Below are 20,314 nucleotides of genomic sequence, written 5' to 3'. Positions count from 1 at the left end.
TCCGGGAACTACGGCGTATGTGAACCACGTGACGATCCCTCGCCTCGATTCCTCGACGGGAGCGAATGATGGTTATTACGTGGACCGTTTGCATGACAACGTGGCGGTAAGAAGCCAATAAGAACTTACCTTGAAACGTTTCCCTCCCGCCCCGCCTCCATACTTTGACGAACTTTTTATTGGTTAGAATTTTCTTTAAGGCACTGATGATTGGATAGCTGTGTATCTAAACCCGCCCAATTGCCATTGTTATTTAAAGTTAGCGTTTGCCAACGCGGACTGTTTCTGGAGTGACCCGCTGCCCGTGTATTGTAATAAGTGGCGCTACAAAGCTGGTGAGTTCATCTTTTTCTTGCATGTAAAAAGTGATGTGTGGTGTATGACAGAGCTTTTGTGTATTTATTCTATCAGAACTTTAAAAATGAATTTCAATGTTAAGAGAGCGAGAAAGTGATTATGGATGTTTTTACCTCATGATGACATGAATCGTTTACTGTGATTTGACGCTGCGGATGCCAGATTTTTCTTCTTTCATCAGTGTCAGTAATGCACTGTTGCTCCTGAACTATTTAGCTTGCAGACGACTTTTAAAGCAAATAAATAAACAAGAATGACCAGCTCAGAACAATGCTGGGAAAAGACTGAAGAACTCAAATTGTATGTCAGTAAAATGAGTTGTACTTATTTTGTTGAATGAAGTACAGTCTTCAAATGTTGTTGGTTCTTGGTTGTCTCCTATTCATTCATATCCCTGTGCATTTATAAAAATTGATTTTACAGGTATGTATATATATATATATATATATATATATATATATATATATATATATATATATATATATATAAATGTTGACTTTGTCATCTGCTTCAAATTATTGGTAACTCATGCTAGTCCTGGCCCTCCTTAAGTGAGAGCTCTGTAGTTGGCTTTTATCCTGGTTAATTCAACTGGCAGTGAAGTTGGCAGTGAGTTGCCACAGTATTGTTAGCTGTTGTGTTTTATTCTTTGAGTAGTGTACATGTGTTTTGTAATAGTGTATTGTGTGTTATACTTTGTGCTGTGTTCTCTCATATGGTCTGTGCTCTCCGTGTGAATTTGACTTTTTGTCCTCTCTTCACCCTCTGAAGTCAGTTATGATGCTGCTGAATTCATTAGCATCGCTCTACTTCCTGGCCGCTGTTGCCTTTGCTGTGCCTGCTCAGGAGAAGCGCATCCATCACCAGCCTGATCTGAGTGACCACGCCCATGATGATGCTCACAGTTTCCAGTATGACCATGAGGCCTTCCTGGGTAAAGAAGAGGCCAAGACCTTTGACCAGCTGACTCCTGAGGAGAGCAAAGATAGATTAGCGTAAGTTGGACATGCTATCACAGATTTTCTAAACTATCCAGTTCTGCCTCAGGGGCGGCTCTAGAGAAATCTTATTCTGATTTCCATGGTGTGGCGAAAAATAAAAAACATCTCTTCACACATATGCATGTGTTAAATTCCCTAATATGTATTACATATATTACATGGTAAAATACATCAAATGCAGTAAGTTATGCACATGTTTCGTATAAAACATGTGTATACTTACTTAGTCTGTAACTTTCTTAATGGCTTTAGCCCAAATAATGAAACATTTCAGTTACATGAAAAAATAGAATTTTGACTTTATGTACTGTATAAATAAACATGTAACCCAATAGGTATAAAATTCAGAAAGCTACACAATCTGAGGTGGATACAAGTCTAACTTAAGTTTTACACTCACATTCACCTAAATATACACAAAATGTCAGAAATCTGCACTGTCATGAACAAATGGATGATTTTTCACCAGAAATTTAAACCTAATTTTTCATAATTTATTGACTTTAAATTTATATTCAATTTTAATTGTAGCTAGGCTCTAAGGCACAAAACTAGGCTGATACTAATGTGTTAATCTAACTGGAGCTTTCGATTCTGTGTAATAATGAATGAATGACAAACTTATAGCTGTTCTGTCTGTATGCACCATTTCAGAATTTTTACCATTCAATGAAAGTACCTTGAGGCGATTAAAGCATGTGCCTCTAGTCAAAATGTAATTCCCATTTCAAAAAACAGTTACAGAATCTCTAATACTGTATCTAATATCTAATATGTTACAGTCCATGACAAAGTGGCTACAATAATTTGGTTGAATCTAATAAAGAAGCATGAAGCTTGCGTGTTTTCTGTATGCCTCCATGGGTACTCCAGCTTCCTCTCACAGTCGAAAGACGTCAGTGTTTATAATCCAGTGTTATTTGAATTTTGTCATGGGTGTAACATACTGTATTGGTGAATGTAGCCTGTGGTCTAAAGCATTTCAGCACTTAGTAAGACTCATTACCCAGTTCAGACTAGAATTTCACATACTCCACATTGACTAGAGCCCAAATAGGACAGTTGGATATAAAAATTAGCATTTGATACAACAGTCTGGACACTAGACATAATCATGACTTGAAACTTCTCCATCTCTCTTCACAGGAAGATAGTGGACCGTATTGACACTGACAAGGATGGCTACATCAGCCACGGAGAGCTGCATTATTGGATCAAACACCGACAGAGGAGGTACATCGAGGAAAATGTTAACAAACACTGGAAGGACTACGACAAGAACCAAGATGACAAGATAAGCTGGGAGGAGTATAAAAACACCACCTATGGCTACTATCTGGGTGTGTGTGAAACCCTAATAGTTCAATTTTTATTCTTTTCCTTTTTTCCCTATTTGATCAAATTTCCATAATCTCCTTTTCTGCCTGTTCTGCTTTTTGCTTTCTGGCATGGAATTTGATTTTAGTATCACCATAATAATGGAAAATAAATGTTTTAATTATGGTAAATGGACTGATTCTTATGTAGCGCTTTTCTACTCTCTCGGAGTACTCAAAGCGCTCTATACAACATGCCACATTCACCCAGTCTCACAAGCACTTTATCTATACTTAGTGCTATCTAACTACATTCACACACATTCATACTCCGATGGACGCATCGGAGAGCACCTTGGGGTTAGTATCTTGCCCAAGGATACTTGACATGCAGACTGGAGGAGCCAAGGATCGAACCACCAACCTTCCGATCAGTAGGTGACCTGCTCTACCTCCTGAGCTACAGCCACCCCAATTACAGTAGAGACTAACATTGATTTCTGTAAATGGCACAGTGGGTGAGGGGCACAGTATTATTTAGCAAGTGGAAATGCAAATGGTTCAGATTTCCAGAGTTAGGATTATTCCATTGCAAGTTCCATCCAAAGCCCAATCACTCGATCACTGATTGTTTTCTCTCAAAGTGAAGATTTACTTGTGTTTCCTAGAGTTTCTTAAAGTAGAGGCAGAGCCTTCAGCTATGAGACCTCTCTAGTATAGAACTAGCTCTAAGTAGGTTTTTATACACCACTACTGCTTGTCATTAAATTTGGCCTTTTCTGTCCCATAGTTTGAGTTTTGTGTGCTTTACTACTTTCTCAACCAAGTGCCAGTGGATTGTCCAAACCCAAAAGACAATGATGTGCTGAAAATGAATCTTTTCTTTTCTTAGGTGAGGATTTTGATGATATTGATGACAAGGAGACGTATAAGTCCATGCTCAAAAGAGATGAAAGGCGCTTTAAGACGGCTGACCGAGACAGTGATGGCATTGCCACACGTGAGGAGTTCACTGCCTTCCTTCACCCTGAGGAGTTTGATTACATGAAAGATGTGGTAATTCAGGTAAAGCCTACTACTGATTACCGGGATGTAAATGTAAATGGGGCAAATTGCGTCTATCACTGGATTTTTAATTGTGAAAACTAAATGATATTCTTATGCAGGAAACTGTAGAGGACATTGATAAGAATGGGGACGGGAAGATCAACTTAGAAGAATACATCGGTAGATTACTTACTTGACTATTTGAGCAGCTACTCTCTGCACTGGAGGCTGTCAGTCCTAAATGTGTGTATTACTCTTGTTTCACAGGTGATATGTACACAGCCGAGGATGGGGAAAGTGAGCCTGACTGGGTCCAGACAGAGAAGAAACATTTCTCAGAGATCAGGGATACCAATAAGGTAAAAGACCCTTAGTTCTTCAAAATGAAACAGATTTTTTTCATTAAGAAAAATAATACCTATAAACACAGTTATGGTACCAATTTGACATAAACCCATAAAAGTAAAAGGATTAGTTTCAGCCTCAAAAAAATGGTCACATTACTTACATTGAGATAATTGTTGATGTGAATTGGCACTATATAGATAAAATGGAACAGGCAAGGGCCAAATTGCTATAACCACTATTAAAGCATTTTCCAAGGTTTTTGGGTTGGTCCAACTTTAAGAAGCTGCTACTTCTGGTAGCAGATTCTCAGTGCCAGGAGGTTTTAGACTGTTACGGTTACTTTTAAATGTTCTCTCTGTGTTTAGGATGGGTACCTGGATGCTGACGAAGTAGGACAGTGGGTTTTGCCTGGAGAGGTTGACCATGCTGACAATGAAGCCAAACATTTGATCCACGAGACAGACACTGACAAGGTAGACTAATCATTGTATCTAAATTCTAAATTCTTTTAATTCTGGTAGCTTTTTTTCTGGCTTTATTTTGACATTAAAAACCAGAGCAATTACGTTTATTTACCAGTTCATTTTTCCAGCAATGTAGATGTAGTCGACGAAAATACAGCATTTTATTTGGTCCGTCATGAAAAATAGTGGCAGCTGCCAAACATATTTCCATGTAAACAATAGCATTGTGCAAAATTCTTGAGCCCCTTCTTATTTCTGTGTATTTTGTTTCCAAGACTTTCTTGTAAATGTTAAAGGTGGTGTTGAACAATACTTCTTCAGGCTTCCTGAAGGTCTTTCAAAGTTTGTCTTTGAAAATGATCAGGTACAAAGACTGGGCTGAAAATGACTGAAAAAGCAGAAAATGTCCAGAGTTTTCAGAGAATTTTGTGTTTGATTGTTAACACTGACCTATGATTCAGTAAAGCATAAAAAAAGCATCTAACTCAAGGGGTGAACCAGTGTTGTGTGTCTTCACATAACAGACAACAAAACTAATAACCAATTTTAAATTGTGTCTTTAAGTACTTTCACATTTCTTTAGTTGAATCTATGAAAAATTTCAACATGAAAAACACATTAAGAGAAAAAATATTTTTGCCCCAACAAGGTGATATGCCAAAAACTTGTGTGTCTTGAAAAAATGTATTTAACAATTTTAGGAAATTGGACAAAAGGAAGATAAAAGAAGTGTCAGGCTTTAAAATCATCAACAGCAGATGAAAGTCAAGAAATAGAAAAAACCAAGCAAAGACCCGACGAAACAGGACCTGAGAGATGCATCTGGCCCTTTAGCTGATCCATTCACTGTTTGCTCTGAAGCCTCCTCAGAAACAGTATCAGTGGAAAGGTGATTGTCAAAAGCTGTCTTTAAGGAAGAGAAACAGGGGAAACCAAAGTCGTATAATTAAAAGCTAGTGGCAATTCAATTTATTTATACAGCGCCAAATCACAACAGCAGTCACCTCAAGTCACTATATAATCAACAACCAACCCCCTATGAGCAAGCACGTTGGCGACAGTGGGAAGGAAAAACTCCCTTTTAACAGAAAGAAACCTCCAACAGAACCAGGCTCAGGGAGGGGCGGGGCCATCTGCTGTGATTGGTTGGGGAGAGAGAAGGAAGACCGAATAAAAGACATACTGTGGAAGAGAGCCAACAACAGGTCTGAATGATGAACCCAAATTTGAAATGATTGATTCAAGGTAGGGCTGGGTGATATGACCCAAAATTCATATCTCGATATTTTTTAGCTGGATGGCGATACACGATATATATCTCGATTTTTTTTTTTTAAAGCCATAAAGTAAGAACAAAAAGAGAGTTCTTAGTCAAAGCTGTGTCCCAGATGTCACACAGGCACTTTTATTAACATACAGCGTAGATGTACATGAAGAAATTACTCAAAAATAAATTATCAGCATTTATTAAATAATAATGCTCCATAAATAAAATAAAACAATGTTGTTTTTGTGCATAACAAAAAGCTCACAATTGTGCAGTCAAAATGTAAACTAAAAGACTCTATTCCCAAGTTCTACTGTGTTACTGACAGCCTTGAGTTTGAAATCCTCTTTGTAACCACGTCTCTTAACAGGTGCCATTTATGGCCCTTATACACACACAATACGGTAATATTACGTTGAAGCACAGTACGTATCACTCCGCGAGGCTCCAGACTACGGTAGCCGTAATGCTCCGACAATCCATCAAGCGGTGCGGCTCCGTAGCTTACCAAAGTCCTACTAAAAGATTTTTTGACAGATTACTGAGCGCCCTGTACCACATAAAATCGGTTCGTGGTCAGTAAGCACAACCAGAATTCATACATAAGGTGCACTGTCGATTTTTGAGAAAATGAAAGGATTTTAGGCTGTGCAGCCCCTGTGGGCTGCATGTCGTTAGCGCGGTTAGCTCGTTAGCGCGGTTAGCTCGCTAACACGTTGACGCCGTCCAGCCCCATGCACGGGGCGATCCGCGGTAACTCATTAACGGAGATTTGCCGTGTCCATCTTGTCGTTGCCTGCAGGTGAAGCTATGGGGGAGGGGGAGTTGTGTTCAGTGAAGGAGAGGCGAGGCCGAGTAACGTTGCGTAGAGACAAAAGTGGACGAAAGAGAGGCGAACTTGCGGCCCCACAAGTATAATTATAACGTAACATATACTATATCGATATAAACGATATTGTCACATCTTATATCTCGTATGAAAATATATTGATATTTTTAAAAAACTCGATATATCGCCCAGCCCTAATTCAAGGTGTTGTCAGTATGTATGGAGGAGATCAAGAGAGAGGTAAAACAGTGAATAGCCATCTGTAAAACACAGCTGATAGTCTGTTATGGTTTCAGAATGAATATGAGCCAGTGGTGTTAACAATCTTGTCAAACTTGGTGAAATAATGAACAGTCAAGTTTTGATCTGCCATGCATTCTGGAAAGTGTGATGGCAACAGCTTCATTTTCCAGCATGACAACGATCACAAACACACTGCATACCTGAATAGAAAAAACACACAATGGAGGCCTATCAGTATCAGTGGACTGGCCTCCCCAGAGCCCAGACATTAACATTAAAGAAGCAGTGTAGGATTGTCTTGATAGAGAACACAACACCAAAAGAAGAAGTTTGGAATCTCCTTCAGGAAGCCTGGAGAATCACTGCTTAAAGAAATAACAAGAAAACTTGCCTGAGAGTGTTAAGTTTCTTTTGAAGAATAAATGACTTGCAGACTAGAACTGTACAGTCTGTTTTTGCCTGTATATGCTGTACAGAGTGGTTTTGTATGCTCCCCTAACCCCTAACCCTTGTACAGGGCGTATCGAAAAGCTACAGATTTTTGAAAGTAATGGATTTAGAAGCTTGAACTAAATTTTAAAATTCATAGTTACACATGATGTTTTAGATACAAATGAGTTTTATTTATAAGGCACCAAATGACAACAAGAGTTGGAATTTATTTTAAACAGTAAAGACCCTACAGTAATACAATACAAAAGTTACAATGTTCACAAGTACTCAGTGCGTCCCCATTAGTGTCCCCTTGGGAAGACCATATGATAGTCTTACTCGTGTCATACTTTTGCAGGCATGTCTGGAGTCATTGTTACTCCTATGCTACCTACTGGCTGTGATACCCACAAACCCCCTCTTTCTAACAGTACATAATACAATCATTACTGGTGAACATTTGTGCAATTCAAGCACTTTGAAGTTGGTTTAATTCTTTTTGATCATTTCCATGTATTTTGAATTTTTAAATAAATTGCTTTACTTTTTCCTAGCAAAATATAAAGAATGAGCGGTGGCTCAAGACCTTTGTACAGTACTGTAATAAGTATAAGAGTTCCAGCATTTTGGAGAGTTTGGTCAACACAGCGCTAACTTACAATCACTTGTCTTTGAAATAATTGTGTCAATTTTGGATTAATTATTAACAAGCTTCTTTCTGTCTCTTGCTTTCTTCATTACTCCTTCTTTTCCTTCTCTCACTCAAACTACTAAATCAATGAAACCAATGGATGGAATCTGGTGACCAAACAACAGGATGAGAGAATAACCAAGAAGGAGATTCTAGCCAACTGGAACATGTTTGTGGGCAGTCAGGCTACCAATTATGGTGAAGACTTAACGAAGAAGCACGACGAACTTTGATGAAAATGTAGTTATGGGGATATCAGAGTAGGCGTGGGACTTGGGTCTGGATTATGCTGTTTTAGTTGTATAATCAATAATGTTCTTATAACAAGCAGCATGAAAACATGTCAAAATTTGCTATCAAATGTTTGTCTGAGTGTGTGGATGGGAGGGTGTGGGAGAGATTAAAGTCTTCTTTTTCTACAATTGTACTTATTATTCTTTAGTCACATTATGATTTAAATTATTACAAATATAATTGTCAGTGTTGTTCTTGAATTGTGTAAGAGCGGTTGCTGGTTTCTGCCTTTTTCGTGATTGAGTTTAAAGTTACAGTGTGTAAAGGTAGAGTATTCGCCCCATGATTGGGGGTTCAAATCCACCGAATGGCTACCCTGAAGTACCCCTGAGCAAGGTACCGTCCCTACACACTGCTCCCCGGGGGCTGGATTGGTGGCTGCCTACTGCTTCACTGAGTGAATGGGTTAAATGCAGAGAGTAATTTCCCTACAGGGGATTAATAAAGTATACAAAAAACATATTACTGCTGGATGACAGTAAGTTGCAGATTGTAGTCAACTGAATTATGTCTGTATAATCCTAGCTACGGTGGCTGCTGCAGGACAAATATGTTTTAGCCAATTAGCCAAAAATAACATTTAGACTGTACACCATAATGGCTGTGGCCGGCCACTTTCCATTTCCTCAATCGCAGCCAGTCAGCACGTTTGTACACACTACAAGGTCAAAACTTAAAACATGGTGGCTTCCACAAATCGCTCTAATTTATTTTTAATGGATTAATTATGAATTTCTAGGAAAGCATCAGTTTGCTGGAAGACATAATTACACAATAATCAATGTATATTTGAGTACAACATTCTTTTTCTCTTACAGTTCTCAATCGCTCTGGTGCAATGTTAATTTCATTGGGCAATAATTTTTATCATGGACCTTCAAAGACCTTTTTTTCCTGATGAAACAAGACGATAACTAAATATAAACAAATGCACATGGACTAAAACTATGAATAAATAAAATATTAGCGGCTTTTAGCAGATACATGACATCAATTTCGAAATAATACAGCAGCCTGTTCTTGAGTTATTGCATTCAGAAGATACTTTGAGATCAAGATCACTGGGATTCAAACCCGTCCAGTGTTTGTATTAGATGCACCTCTGGTATCAATTTGAAACGCTTGTGTTTCCTTGTTCTTGAGTTATCGCATTCACAAGCTTGGGTGTCCGTGTCGCCTGCCCAACAGGATGACTACTCAGACTACTTAGCTTAAACCTTGGGGAGGGGACACACATTTAGGCAGACTGATGATCAAATACGTATCCTCTCCAAAGTCACTGCCGAAAAAAAAAAAGTCAATTTATGGAGGACAGACAGTGTGCATTAAGTGTCGGGGACAAACCAGTAACAAAATGTGTGTTTATCATTAGTGTTATCATTTTTGTCTATCACCCACTATTTCAGACAGAGATTCAGTTCAATCTTATTTACAGCAAAAGTCGCCTCAAGGTGCTTTATATTGTAAGGCAGAGCCTACATTAATCAGAATTAGAAGATCTGAATTATTTGGGTAGCAGACCATCATTTGCATTAGTAGATTTTAATAAAAGATTATTTCCATCGTTCACATCCATTACACACAGATGCATTCCTCTGGAGAGGGACATGCTGAAATTATGACTTATAATTTTACAGTATTATGGTATCAAACTGTTTCCAGCACATTATTGTAGTGTACAGTTTAAGCTAAGTAGTCTTCAACACGGCAGATGACTATGTCATGAACATTAAAGTGCACTGGCTTATTTCAATAAATGACATTCAGTAACAAGGAGCTTAGAAAAAATCAAAGTGTTTAATGTATTTCTTTGCAAAATACAATACAGTGAAGCGAGGAAGCACGGCAACTGGCTCCACCAAGGGTTAAATACTTTGGCACAAAAACCAGTATTGCCCTTTCTTATTGTTTCTACACATACTTCACTACTAAAGACTATTTGCTACTGTATTGATGTACAGTAACAAACCCCCCCCCCCCCCCCCCCACCCCCAACTATCTATGAAAGAGCAAGACCGATTCACTGTCAGTAGTAACAGTGAAATTGCCCGTCAGTTAAAAGCAAATATAAACATGTTCTCAAAAGAGATTTAGTTGAAAGAAATAGAATGCATGCATACATCTTGTGTCATATTTGCACGTCATGAAGATTGAGATTTTGCTCCAGATCGACTTCACAGCATCACACAGCTGGTGCAGATTTGTCAGCTGTACATCCAAATTTCCCCTTCTACCAAATACCAAAGGTGTTCTACTGCTCTAAGTGAGATCTGAGGACTCTGGAGTATACTGGAGTATATTGGAGTACAGCATTTATCCAGGTCCATTTGTAGCCTCAGTTTCCTGTTCTTAGCTGGTTCATCTGCTTTAAGGTACAGTTGAGTGAGCGGTGAGAACTGACGGTCGCTGGATATTTCCTCTTTTTTAGACCATTCTTCATAAACCTGAGAGTTGGGAGAGCACCCTGTCTGGCATCAACAATCGTCACATTCAAAATCACATAAATCATATTCTACCCCATTGTGATTCTTAGGCTGTCTTGGCCATGTCCACCTGCCTAAATGCTTTGAGTTGCTGACATGGGATTGGCCAACTATATTTGCTTTAACAAACAGTTGAACAGGCATTACCAAATAAAGTGGCTGCTGAATGTATGCCATGTGACAGCAATATACATATACACTGGACAATCCAGTAGTTGTGCTATATTCTCAGATTGTATACATTTTTTTCTCATGTTTCAAACGTATAATTTTGCTTTTCTCAATTTCAGCAATTTTGTGAATTTTAAATAGATCTTTGAGATTTCATAATGTCCCTACCAATTCTACACAGCAGTGAAAAGAAAAACCAAGTCCAAACAAAAACACTGAAAGGAAGCCTTTTGGAATAACGTGCAGGATATGCTTTGCTAAAACTAAAATGTGTTATTTGGGAACAGATGAGGTGATGCTTGTTTTGCATTAGTTTTTAATGTGTGTTGATTTGCAACATGAATTCGCATCATTTGCCTTAATACTGAAAAAAACAAAAGAAAACACAGGAACAGAGCGCTGCACCGTGAAGTTTGAAACTGAGCCTCCACGGATATCTGGAAATGCTAATGTATCTCTCTGTACTGTAACATAATTATAACAATGTTCAAACAATCATATCTAATGAAGCGCTTGGTCAGTACACATTGTAAAATTATTAGCCTACAAACATAATTTGTTCTTAAGTAAAGATTTTACTGTTAGACTCCATAAGAATATAAAGTATTCAGTTCAATTCAAAATGCGTCAAGCATCCCTCTACTTTGCTCATCAGGATGGCCGTCTGAGTCTACCTGAGATACTTGACAAGATGGACTTCATCAAGATCAGTACAATGACCGACTATGGAGGGATGAGGGTGGATGGCCGTGATGAACTGTGACTTCAGTTTGGTCCCATATACAAATGTTTTACACACAAATCTATGACTCGTGAATATTTTCTTATCTGAATTGATTCGTCCTATACAAATTTAAAACACTTATATCTTACAAAACTGACTCATCTTTAAACTGAGGTACATATGTTTATTAGTAATACATTTTTATTCATAATTCTTTAAATTTCGTATACATTTTCTGAGCTACAGTGAGTGTTACAAGAAACTACTGTTTGAGTTTCATCTACTTTTTAGCCTTAGCAGGGCATACTTCTCTCTTACTGCTTTCTCCACTTCACCCGAGGGAAGCATGGGAAGTGGGGGTGTGGTACCGTGGTACCATGGAGACTGCAGGTTGTGGCACAGCCCAGTTGACTGATTCACTAACATACACACAGTTACAAAACTGTCAAGAAAGCATGTTTCAAAGTAAGAACATTATTGTGCATATCTAAGTGAATGAGGCCCGATGTGAAGATCTCCATCATGAACAGTGAAGCAGCTCAAATTTAAACAACAACAGATCTGCTTAGAACAGGACTTCATGCATGTTTAGAGCACCCACTCAAGTTTGTCAGACAATGCATTGGATTGTAAATTTCATCTATGATATGAACACAATAAAAACATTGAGACGTTGCTTTATTTATAACTAAACTTACCTGTAGTCCATAAAAGCTGAAAAAATGTAAATACACTGGTACTTGTACATTTCTGCTCTGACTACTCAAAGCACCTTTCCTACAACACACACACTTTCATACAGCATATTTATGCACATCCTTACACTCGGCTATGCATCAGGAGCACTTTGGAGATCACAGACACTAAAGTGTGTGGACCACTAACCTTCTGATTAGTTCACAACCTGCGGTGCCTCCTGAGCACAAAATAAATCAAACCAAATAATAATAGTATGGATTTAAGCCTTAAATGCTGATTTTATTTAAAGGAAACATTTGGATGGCAGTTTCAGCAAATCTGTGTTGTACAGTCAGTGGAAGCATTTTCCAGCAAAATAAAAATACATTCAGGAGGAAATGCTATCAAACAAAAAGTCATATAAGACATTATATAGTAAGTTAGAAAGTTACACAATGAGCACCACTGTGGAGTCTTCGGTCACCTCACGCTTGCATCACTGGACGAGCCTCTTTGGCCGTGAGGTCAATCCCAGAACCTGCAAAGCCGGTTCCACCCTTTCAAAACACAAAGGACCACAGTACAGTTAAAGAGAGAAAAAAATCAGCTTTCAAACAGCGAACCACGTTTTCTGTGTCTGCCAGGCTGCAGCATGACACCTCTGATTTCTGAGTGACGGCAACAGAATTCATAACATTGTGATGAGTGTTCAAAAACAGACATTTGAAATCCTTTTTTAAAAAACTGTTATAATTATTAACTGTGGTTGTTTTCACATACCCTCTGCAGTGGAATAATGTCTTTTTCAGAAAGTTTGTCTCCCGTCAGAGGATCAGTCATGTCCTTTCTGATCAACTTCTCCACACACTCCTGCGTCACCGCAGCGCCCCTGAACACAGGACACATGTCACATAGGGCTGTGCGATATGACCAAAATCTCATATCCCGATATAAGACATCTATCGTCCCGATAACGATATAAATCACAAAAATTCTACATTTTCTGTAAATTCTGTGAATCTCGGGCAGCTCGACTTGCGTGAAGTGTTTCCAGCTGGGCGTCGTGTACCTGGAGTCGAGTGTTTTAACCGATGCATGAAACGATACATTTTTAGACATAAGTTGTAACGGCCGCTGTTTTCTTTGTGAGTATTTATTACACGGCGTGCTGCGGGGAAAAGTCTGTTCTAACGTTTGAGTCTAAGGTTTATTTTTTTAGCACCTGACGGCTCTTTTTTGCTTCTCATCCGTAAATACTCTGCATACTCTTTCACGTGATTCAGTTTATTGTGAAAAGTCTCAACAGGATCTTGAGCTTTATTCTGAAAGGTTTATGTTGAAAATAAACAAGCGGACACACAATGGTTTTACCGTCGTTGTTGCTAACGACAACGCATAAAAACAGGCGCTTGTCCGTCTGTAGTGTGGTTATATTAAATATAAGAGAAAGAGAGAACTTTAAGAAATTAATATAGCCACTACAGTGACCATCAAAACCATGAAAAAATATTGCCGTAAACAGTTTATTTTGCGACACCACGAAACAAACGATAGCGTAAAATGAAACGATAGATGTTTTTATATCGTCATCCGATATATATCGTTATATCGAACAGCCCTAATGTCACATATCCCCTCACACTCCAGAGAACATTGAACCCCATTTACTAACATTAGGGTGGAAATGTTTTTATCCTGTGCAAAACATACATTTGTGTTCAAAATATCTGTCGGATTTATGAAAGACGCGTAGCAGCTGATTCTGTTGTAACTCGGAATCGTTCGTAACCAGCAGTCATGTGAAAACTCCACACAATTTGCACACTGCCCTGCACACATTTCTCGATATAAAGAAACACGTTGACAATGTTGTAGGACAGAAGCCTGACTGTAGAAAATGGAATAATAGGAACCCGAGGCTTAAGGAGAAAGGAGTACAGACGCACGGTCTGTCATGGTCAAGAGAGAGCTGAGCGTTAAAACCAAAGTGTTCAATGATCCCCCAGACAAGCAGATTTATGAAAGACCCTTACAGACGAGGGACGGAGGTTGCTGAGGACAGGTGGGACTGGGCTTACTGGTATTAATTTGTAGTAGTAAAAGTAATTTTAAAGACTTGTGCTCTAATTCTCAAGACAGCCAGGCTGTCATTTGCTGGTACGCATGGTCAGAGGGACTTCTAAATTTGTTCATAAACAAATACAGGCGGCACTCACGATGGTCGAAGAACAGCACAGGGAACACTGTTGCCCAAGACGTCTCTGGTCACTGCACATATGTACCTGTCCTGGAAAGAAAAGACAGAATTATACAGCCTCAAGACAAAGTGAAGTTACCAGACTGATTACTCATAGAATTTTCATCTAAGACACAAAACAACTTGACTTAACCAATAACACACACAACTGTTAAAAGGAGCTGCCACAGAGAAAGCCAACATCTTCCTGTGACTACACCTGCTTTGTTTATTCTTCAATTTAAATAACTTGTATTCACAGCTACGAAGAAGTGTGTAATGTAATGTTTTAGAAAAACATGCTAACAGCTACCAAGTCTAAGGGCTTGCACATATGAGATAAAATTTCTGATGCTCTATTTCTGTGTGCAGAGTAAACTGACCTGGCGGGTGAGCAGGGCAACTCGATCCAGACTTGGGTCCAAGGGGGTGAAACGCACTGTGATAAGCTCATTCATCTTAATGGGTTTTCCAGACATTGGACATAACACAGTCTTGCTCTGACAGATGTTAGAGATGGACAGAAAAGTGCAGCCATTACAAAATTATGCCATTACATTTTTAATAACTGGTTCCCATAAATACTCAAATTTAGCAGTAAATATATTTGAGTAAGTGTAGTCACTAAGCTGTAGGAACTCTGTGACACCCAAAGATGTTTCCACACGATCATGATGTCAGGTCAACCTGACATTGGCCTCTGAAAGAGGGTCAACATCAAAAAGAGGAACGCAGAGTAAACATTCATACACTAAAACACTGACTAATAAAGTAAACAGGTAAACCTGGCAAACACACACAAATCTGGCCCACTTGTGCTCCAAGGTCTATTACATCAGCATTTTGAAGTAATTTCATGGCGAGTATTTAACAAAAAGGTGCTCCTGTTTCTCTTTCACTGGTCTGTTTAAAAAAAACAAAAAAACCCAGCATACAGTGTAGCTCAACTCCTTCCTCGGCATGAGAAACATCATCAGTCACTCACTGGTTTCTTGAGAGCAGTGGGCTTGGCCTCTGGTGTCAGTGAGGGAATCCAAAAACTGGGCAGGCTCTGGCTGGAACTTGCAGCTGTGGCAGCACTGGATAATTCTCCAGGGCTGCTCTGTGTCCCGTCCTTCTCACTTCCAACGTTCTTACCTGAAAAAAAAAAAAAAGCAGTTTTGACAGAATTGTATTCGTTATAAAAAATGTCTTAAAAAGAGTTTGGGTGCATTAAAACAACACAGGTGACGACAGCAGCAGCCATAGCGCAGAGTCTGTAGAGTCTGAGCTTTGGCTCCCTCTTGTGGCCAACCTTGTAAGGTATATTTTGACAGACATGCACGCACCAGATGTGAAGGGGTTGATAGGTTTAGATACAATGCTGTTCTCCTTTGTTTTAAACCTCTCCACTCTCTCTCGCTCTTCTGACTTGGACTCAAGTTGGTTGCTGCTCCTCTGCGCCTGCTTCTGTTTCTCGTACGCCTGAAGAAATCAAGGAAGAAAATAAAGCCAAGCACTCACAGTTCTAGACAAGTAAGAGGCCATTATTTCTTAGAGAAAGCTCATTCATATGTGTTGGCTGCAATGGAGATTTTATGTTGTTTGTTTCATTGTTTACAGGAGTGACTATGAAGCAAGTTCAACATATCCAAGCTCTCTTTGGATTAGCTGGCTTAGCAAAGCCTAACAAACCCAGTCACAATGGCGCTCATCAACCTTCTTTTTTAAGTGCGCTCTTTCAGGGTCTGTGTGCACTTGTATAAAAAGTCATTTAACTTTTGTCCTGCACAAAATGCATCAACAGTTAATATTTTAAATAGAGGTTTTTTTTATGCTATATGCTGTGTAACATGTACAGCTGAACATTAGAGCTCTGAAACTTTAAACTTTACTCATTGTCTTCTGGTCTGATGTGGAAATCACCTTATTGCCAAAGTCAAATTCAACTTTCTACTCAGTATTTTTGGTATTAAATATCAAACAAGCTCTGTTAATCCTGTCTAATCAAAAATATCAAACATTTTCTACATCACCAAATGAACACATGTAGATTCCAGTGACAAAGAGCATACAGCTCGGTCTGCGTGGCTTTCTTCTTCAGTGTTAGTTACCCTGATGATTAAGCCTTGATTCATAAAACAACCCCATGGTGTTTAGCTGTGGACGTGACTGTCCAAGCACCTGTGAGGAGTTAAGAACAGTTAAGTGAGTTACTTACTTTCATTTTTTTGGCAATCTGTGTCTTTTGGTGAAGAATATATTCAAGAATGGCCTGTTTTTCATAGAGGTATCCATCTGGACTGGCCACACAAACAGAAACATGACAGTGTTACACATATGCTAACATTAGATCGTATGCTTTAATGTGTGTGTGTTTATTAGAGATTTTTATCATTAATCATAGTTCAATTAAATACGATTAATAACTAATTAAAAACATATAAAGCATGGGAGCTCAGGTCTATTTGTGGGAAACTGTAGAATGCTGTGGCACAGAACTTGACCACTAGGTAAAGTCTCCTGACCTGTAATAAGATGGAGTTGGTGTGTGTTTGCTGATCACTTGCAAGACTGCACAACTGCCAAACAAGCATGATGCCATATCTGTTTGACCTGGCTAACTGTGGTAACTGGTTGATACCAAGGTTCGCTGGATTAGACGGACTAATTTCATTTAAATTACAAAGGAAAAATCTTACAGTCTGATGTCTACAGTGAAAGGATCTGGTTGTTTTTTTGTGCTGTGGAGTCATTCTGCTGACGATGGTTTGGATTCATTTGTCCTATTATAAGAAAGGGTAACTTGCAGTAAAGCCTTATTCACAAAAATACTGCGCACATCTGGTGCACAAACCCACCATTTCAAATGCTTCTGTTATTAGTTTTTGACATTGTTGACATGTTTTAAACCTGCCACTATTGTGTTGCTTTTTGAGAACTTTTAGCCAAATTCAATTTGTTCTATTTCTTTAAGTTCAATTTAACTGACTTCCTGATTTAAAAAGTCTGGCAGCAATCAGGCCTGGTGTCACTAGGAGGGGAAATTACTTTTCCACACAAGGCCAGGCTGGCTTGGAGAGACCCCCCCCCCCCCGTGATGAATGAAATCATTTAAAAGTTGAAGTTATTGATATGTTAATATCAGCTCTGGAGCTCCACAGCAAACACAGTTGTATTAAAGAATGACGACTCCCCCTACAGACCTGTCACAGCAGCTCCTCCTGTTCTATTGAAAGTAATTAACAATTTGCTCTGTAGCTAATAAAAAAAAGCCGTGCAGAGTGTTGTTGTTAAATCAGTTCAGAACATTATACACATCCTGTACTATGTCACTGACACAGCCTCTTGCCTGTAGATATCCATAAATATACTTTAGATCACTCTGCTCCTCTCTGTCAGATGCTAGAGGTCTATAAAAACCCAACACCTAAAGACTACAGAACCACGTGACGTAAAAGAACTGAATTCATTAAAGAAACTGCGTAGTATGATCTAAGGTTCATTATAAATAAATTCATGAATGTATTCATTTATTAAGGCTGTTGAGAGTTTATATAAAATGAAAATTTCATTCCACATTTTTATATGTGCAATAATTCCGATAAAGGAATACCACTCTATTCAAAATTCTACTGTAAGTATTCAGTTAGTGATGAACTGATCCCCTGTGTGCAGGTGTTTGTGTGTTGGAGTAAAAAACATACGTGACCACAGGATCCCGACAGGGCTGCAGGGACAGGCAGCAGCAGTCAAAGTCTTTGACTGCATCTCTGCCAAGTCGAACACTTTGTGTCCCGTAACCAGAGGCCGCTGAGCAGGATCAGAGTTAGATAATGACATGACTACAGATTATACAGAAAATCATGTTCTCTTTCTGACCGGGCTGATCTGAGAGAACAAAGACAACTCGCAGCGCTGAGGATGTCTTACCTGTATCCTTCTTCTTCTCGTGGTACGTGTAGACAGCTCCAGCTGTGCAGTTCTTTCCATGGCGAGTCATTGTCCTTCGGTTTTTTCTAATTTAAATGACAAAATTCATAATTGGTCTCATATTTGGGAAATTATTTTATTACAGCTGATGATATAAGCAGATATATCTAACATTAGCTGTTATGCTAACATTAACTGTTATTTCAAACTTCGAAAACACACTGCCAAACCAAACGATTGAAAAGAGGGCAACAGATAAAAAGAAACAAAAAGGCCAGTTGGGACTAAAGAAGATTTACAAGCAAATTATTATTACCAGATCCGCTTAAGTTATATCCCGGAACAATCTTTTCTTAACGCAGACTACAGCCACACGCTCTTCTTCGTCGTTGTATTTGCTTTTGTTCTTCTTCTCCACGTTACTCGAACACTGGTGAGTGACCAGAAAACCACCCAAAAATTACACTAGCGCCGCCATGTGGAATGGAGTGGAATAGAATTTCTCAAGAAACAAAAATAACACACGCACACAGACACACTAAGGAAACCCCTCATATGCTGTCAATCAAATTTGTCTGTCTTAGAATTTTGTTAATGTTCTTTTGTACTACAGCAAGTAGAAAAAGAACAAATTTAACTTCAATTTAAGTAGGCTCTTGATCCTCTGCTATCTTTCTCATATATCTGTGTAAGCTCAGTCATCCAGGTCTAAGGAGTCTGATATTGAACAATCTCGGTGTTTTTCTTTACTTGTTTTTATGGAGATTTCCCCCAAAACAATGATTAATCACTAATCACTTAATAACTATTGATAGACTGGTCTAATAAGTGGCCTTGTTCAGAACTATGCCAAGCTTGTCCTTATTTCACAGAACAGGCTTACCAAGATGTGGCGATAGACAAAAGAAACAGCCACTAGGTGTCGCTATGGATGTGGGTATCAGACTGTTTCAAAACCTCAATCCAAGTCCTGCACAGCTGCTTAGAAAAGCCTCGCTTTGCCCATCCCTACTCGTGTGTTACTTCCATCGTTAAGGATTTTTTTTAAATTTCTAATTCAATTCAATTCAATTCAATTTTATTTTATAGCGCCAAATCACAACAAAAGTCGCCTCAAGGCGCTTCATAATTAATTAGTGTCCATTACTCAGTTTTTGCCATTATAAACTTCAAGCATTCCACTGTAAAATTATCAGATGGTCCTCTCTACTGGTCCTCTTGAATTTCCCCCATCCTTTTTCAACACCATATTTTATATCTATATAATATATCTATGCAACAAAAAACAACTTCTCTGTTACCTTTACACAGTTATTTTTTTCTTTTTTGTGTTTAATTTGATATGTACAGTTGATTAAATATGTAGTGAAAAAATAATGTTATCCATTTATGGACTTTTCTCTACATGATGTAGAGTTGTTGTTAATATTACAATGCTGTGCTGCCCACCGCAGTTAAAACGTGTATTCTCTCCACATGGGCCACATCTATGCCCCTTCTCATGTTTAGGGCACTTACATTTTTTAAGTTTTAAGTTTTCTTCTGCACACTAAAGCTACACATCCATAATTTTAGCACGTGTCACCACTGAAAAGAAGGAGCCTATCTGGAAAGCTCAAAAATCTTATTTGAACTTTGTCTGGAATACAGACTTTGAAAGTCCAAAAGGACAGACAAACTATTAACTCAGTTTTCAAGTAAGCAAAAAGTTCTAAACAAGAAAATACACTCTGGAAACTATCTGAAACAAAACTGAATAAATAAGGTAATGTTACCAGTACCTGGTGTAATATCACACTCACCTTGAACCCGTCCGTCACA

General features: G+C 38.6%; 2 protein-coding genes across 2 annotated transcripts; one reads left to right on the top strand and one right to left on the bottom strand.

Annotated features, from left to right (window-relative positions):
* Positions 1-279: 279 nt before the first annotated feature.
* rcn3 (reticulocalbin 3, EF-hand calcium binding domain) lies at positions 280-8,401 on the top strand. The gene is made up of 8 exons (XM_063471061.1): positions 280-335; positions 1,129-1,352; positions 2,505-2,698; positions 3,567-3,739; positions 3,841-3,901; positions 3,989-4,080; positions 4,435-4,542; positions 8,121-8,401. The coding sequence occupies exons 2-8, from the start codon at positions 1,135-1,137 to the stop codon at positions 8,226-8,228; spliced, it is 954 nt and encodes a 317-aa protein (XP_063327131.1). The 5' UTR covers positions 280-335; positions 1,129-1,134; the 3' UTR covers positions 8,229-8,401.
* Positions 8,402-12,620: 4,219 nt separating this feature from the next.
* Positions 12,621-18,904, bottom strand: nosip (nitric oxide synthase interacting protein). The gene is made up of 10 exons (XM_063471062.1): positions 18,810-18,904; positions 18,494-18,579; positions 18,268-18,373; positions 16,782-16,863; positions 15,910-16,045; positions 15,567-15,718; positions 14,965-15,081; positions 14,562-14,632; positions 13,126-13,234; positions 12,621-12,902 (listed from the first exon to the last, which is right to left on the bottom strand). The coding sequence occupies exons 2-10, from the start codon at positions 18,561-18,563 to the stop codon at positions 12,831-12,833; spliced, it is 915 nt and encodes a 304-aa protein (XP_063327132.1). The 5' UTR covers positions 18,564-18,579; positions 18,810-18,904; the 3' UTR covers positions 12,621-12,830.
* Between the last annotated feature and the right edge of the window lie 1,410 nt (positions 18,905-20,314).

Source organism: Pelmatolapia mariae, linkage group LG4 (assembly GCF_036321145.2).
Source record: "Pelmatolapia mariae isolate MD_Pm_ZW linkage group LG4, Pm_UMD_F_2, whole genome shotgun sequence".
NCBI lineage: Eukaryota > Metazoa > Chordata > Actinopteri > Cichliformes > Cichlidae > Pelmatolapia > Pelmatolapia mariae.
Note: the sequence above shows the minus strand (reverse complement) of the source record. Positions and strands in the feature narration are given on the sequence as shown.

Bases quoted from the DNA above. Each gene is read 5' to 3' on its own strand.
- nosip (XM_063471062.1), bottom strand. From the start codon at position 18,563: ATGACTCGCCATGGAAAGAACTGCACAGCTGGAGCTGTCTACACGTAC. The intron at 15,082-15,566 runs GTGAGTGACTGA...AACATCTGTCAG, and splicing joins CCACTGCTCTCAAGAAACCA to AGCAAGACTGTGTTATGTCC. The intron at 13,235-14,561 runs GTGAGTGCCGCC...TCCTGTGTTCAG, and splicing joins TGTGCTGTTCTTCGACCATC to GGGCGCTGCGGTGACGCAGG.
- rcn3 (XM_063471061.1), top strand. From the start codon at position 1,135: ATGATGCTGCTGAATTCATTAGCATCGCTCTACTTCCTGGCCGCTGTT. The intron at 3,902-3,988 runs GTAGATTACTTA...CTTGTTTCACAG, and splicing joins CAACTTAGAAGAATACATCG to GTGATATGTACACAGCCGAG. The intron at 4,543-8,120 runs GTAGACTAATCA...ACCAAACAACAG, and splicing joins ACGAGACAGACACTGACAAG to GATGAGAGAATAACCAAGAA.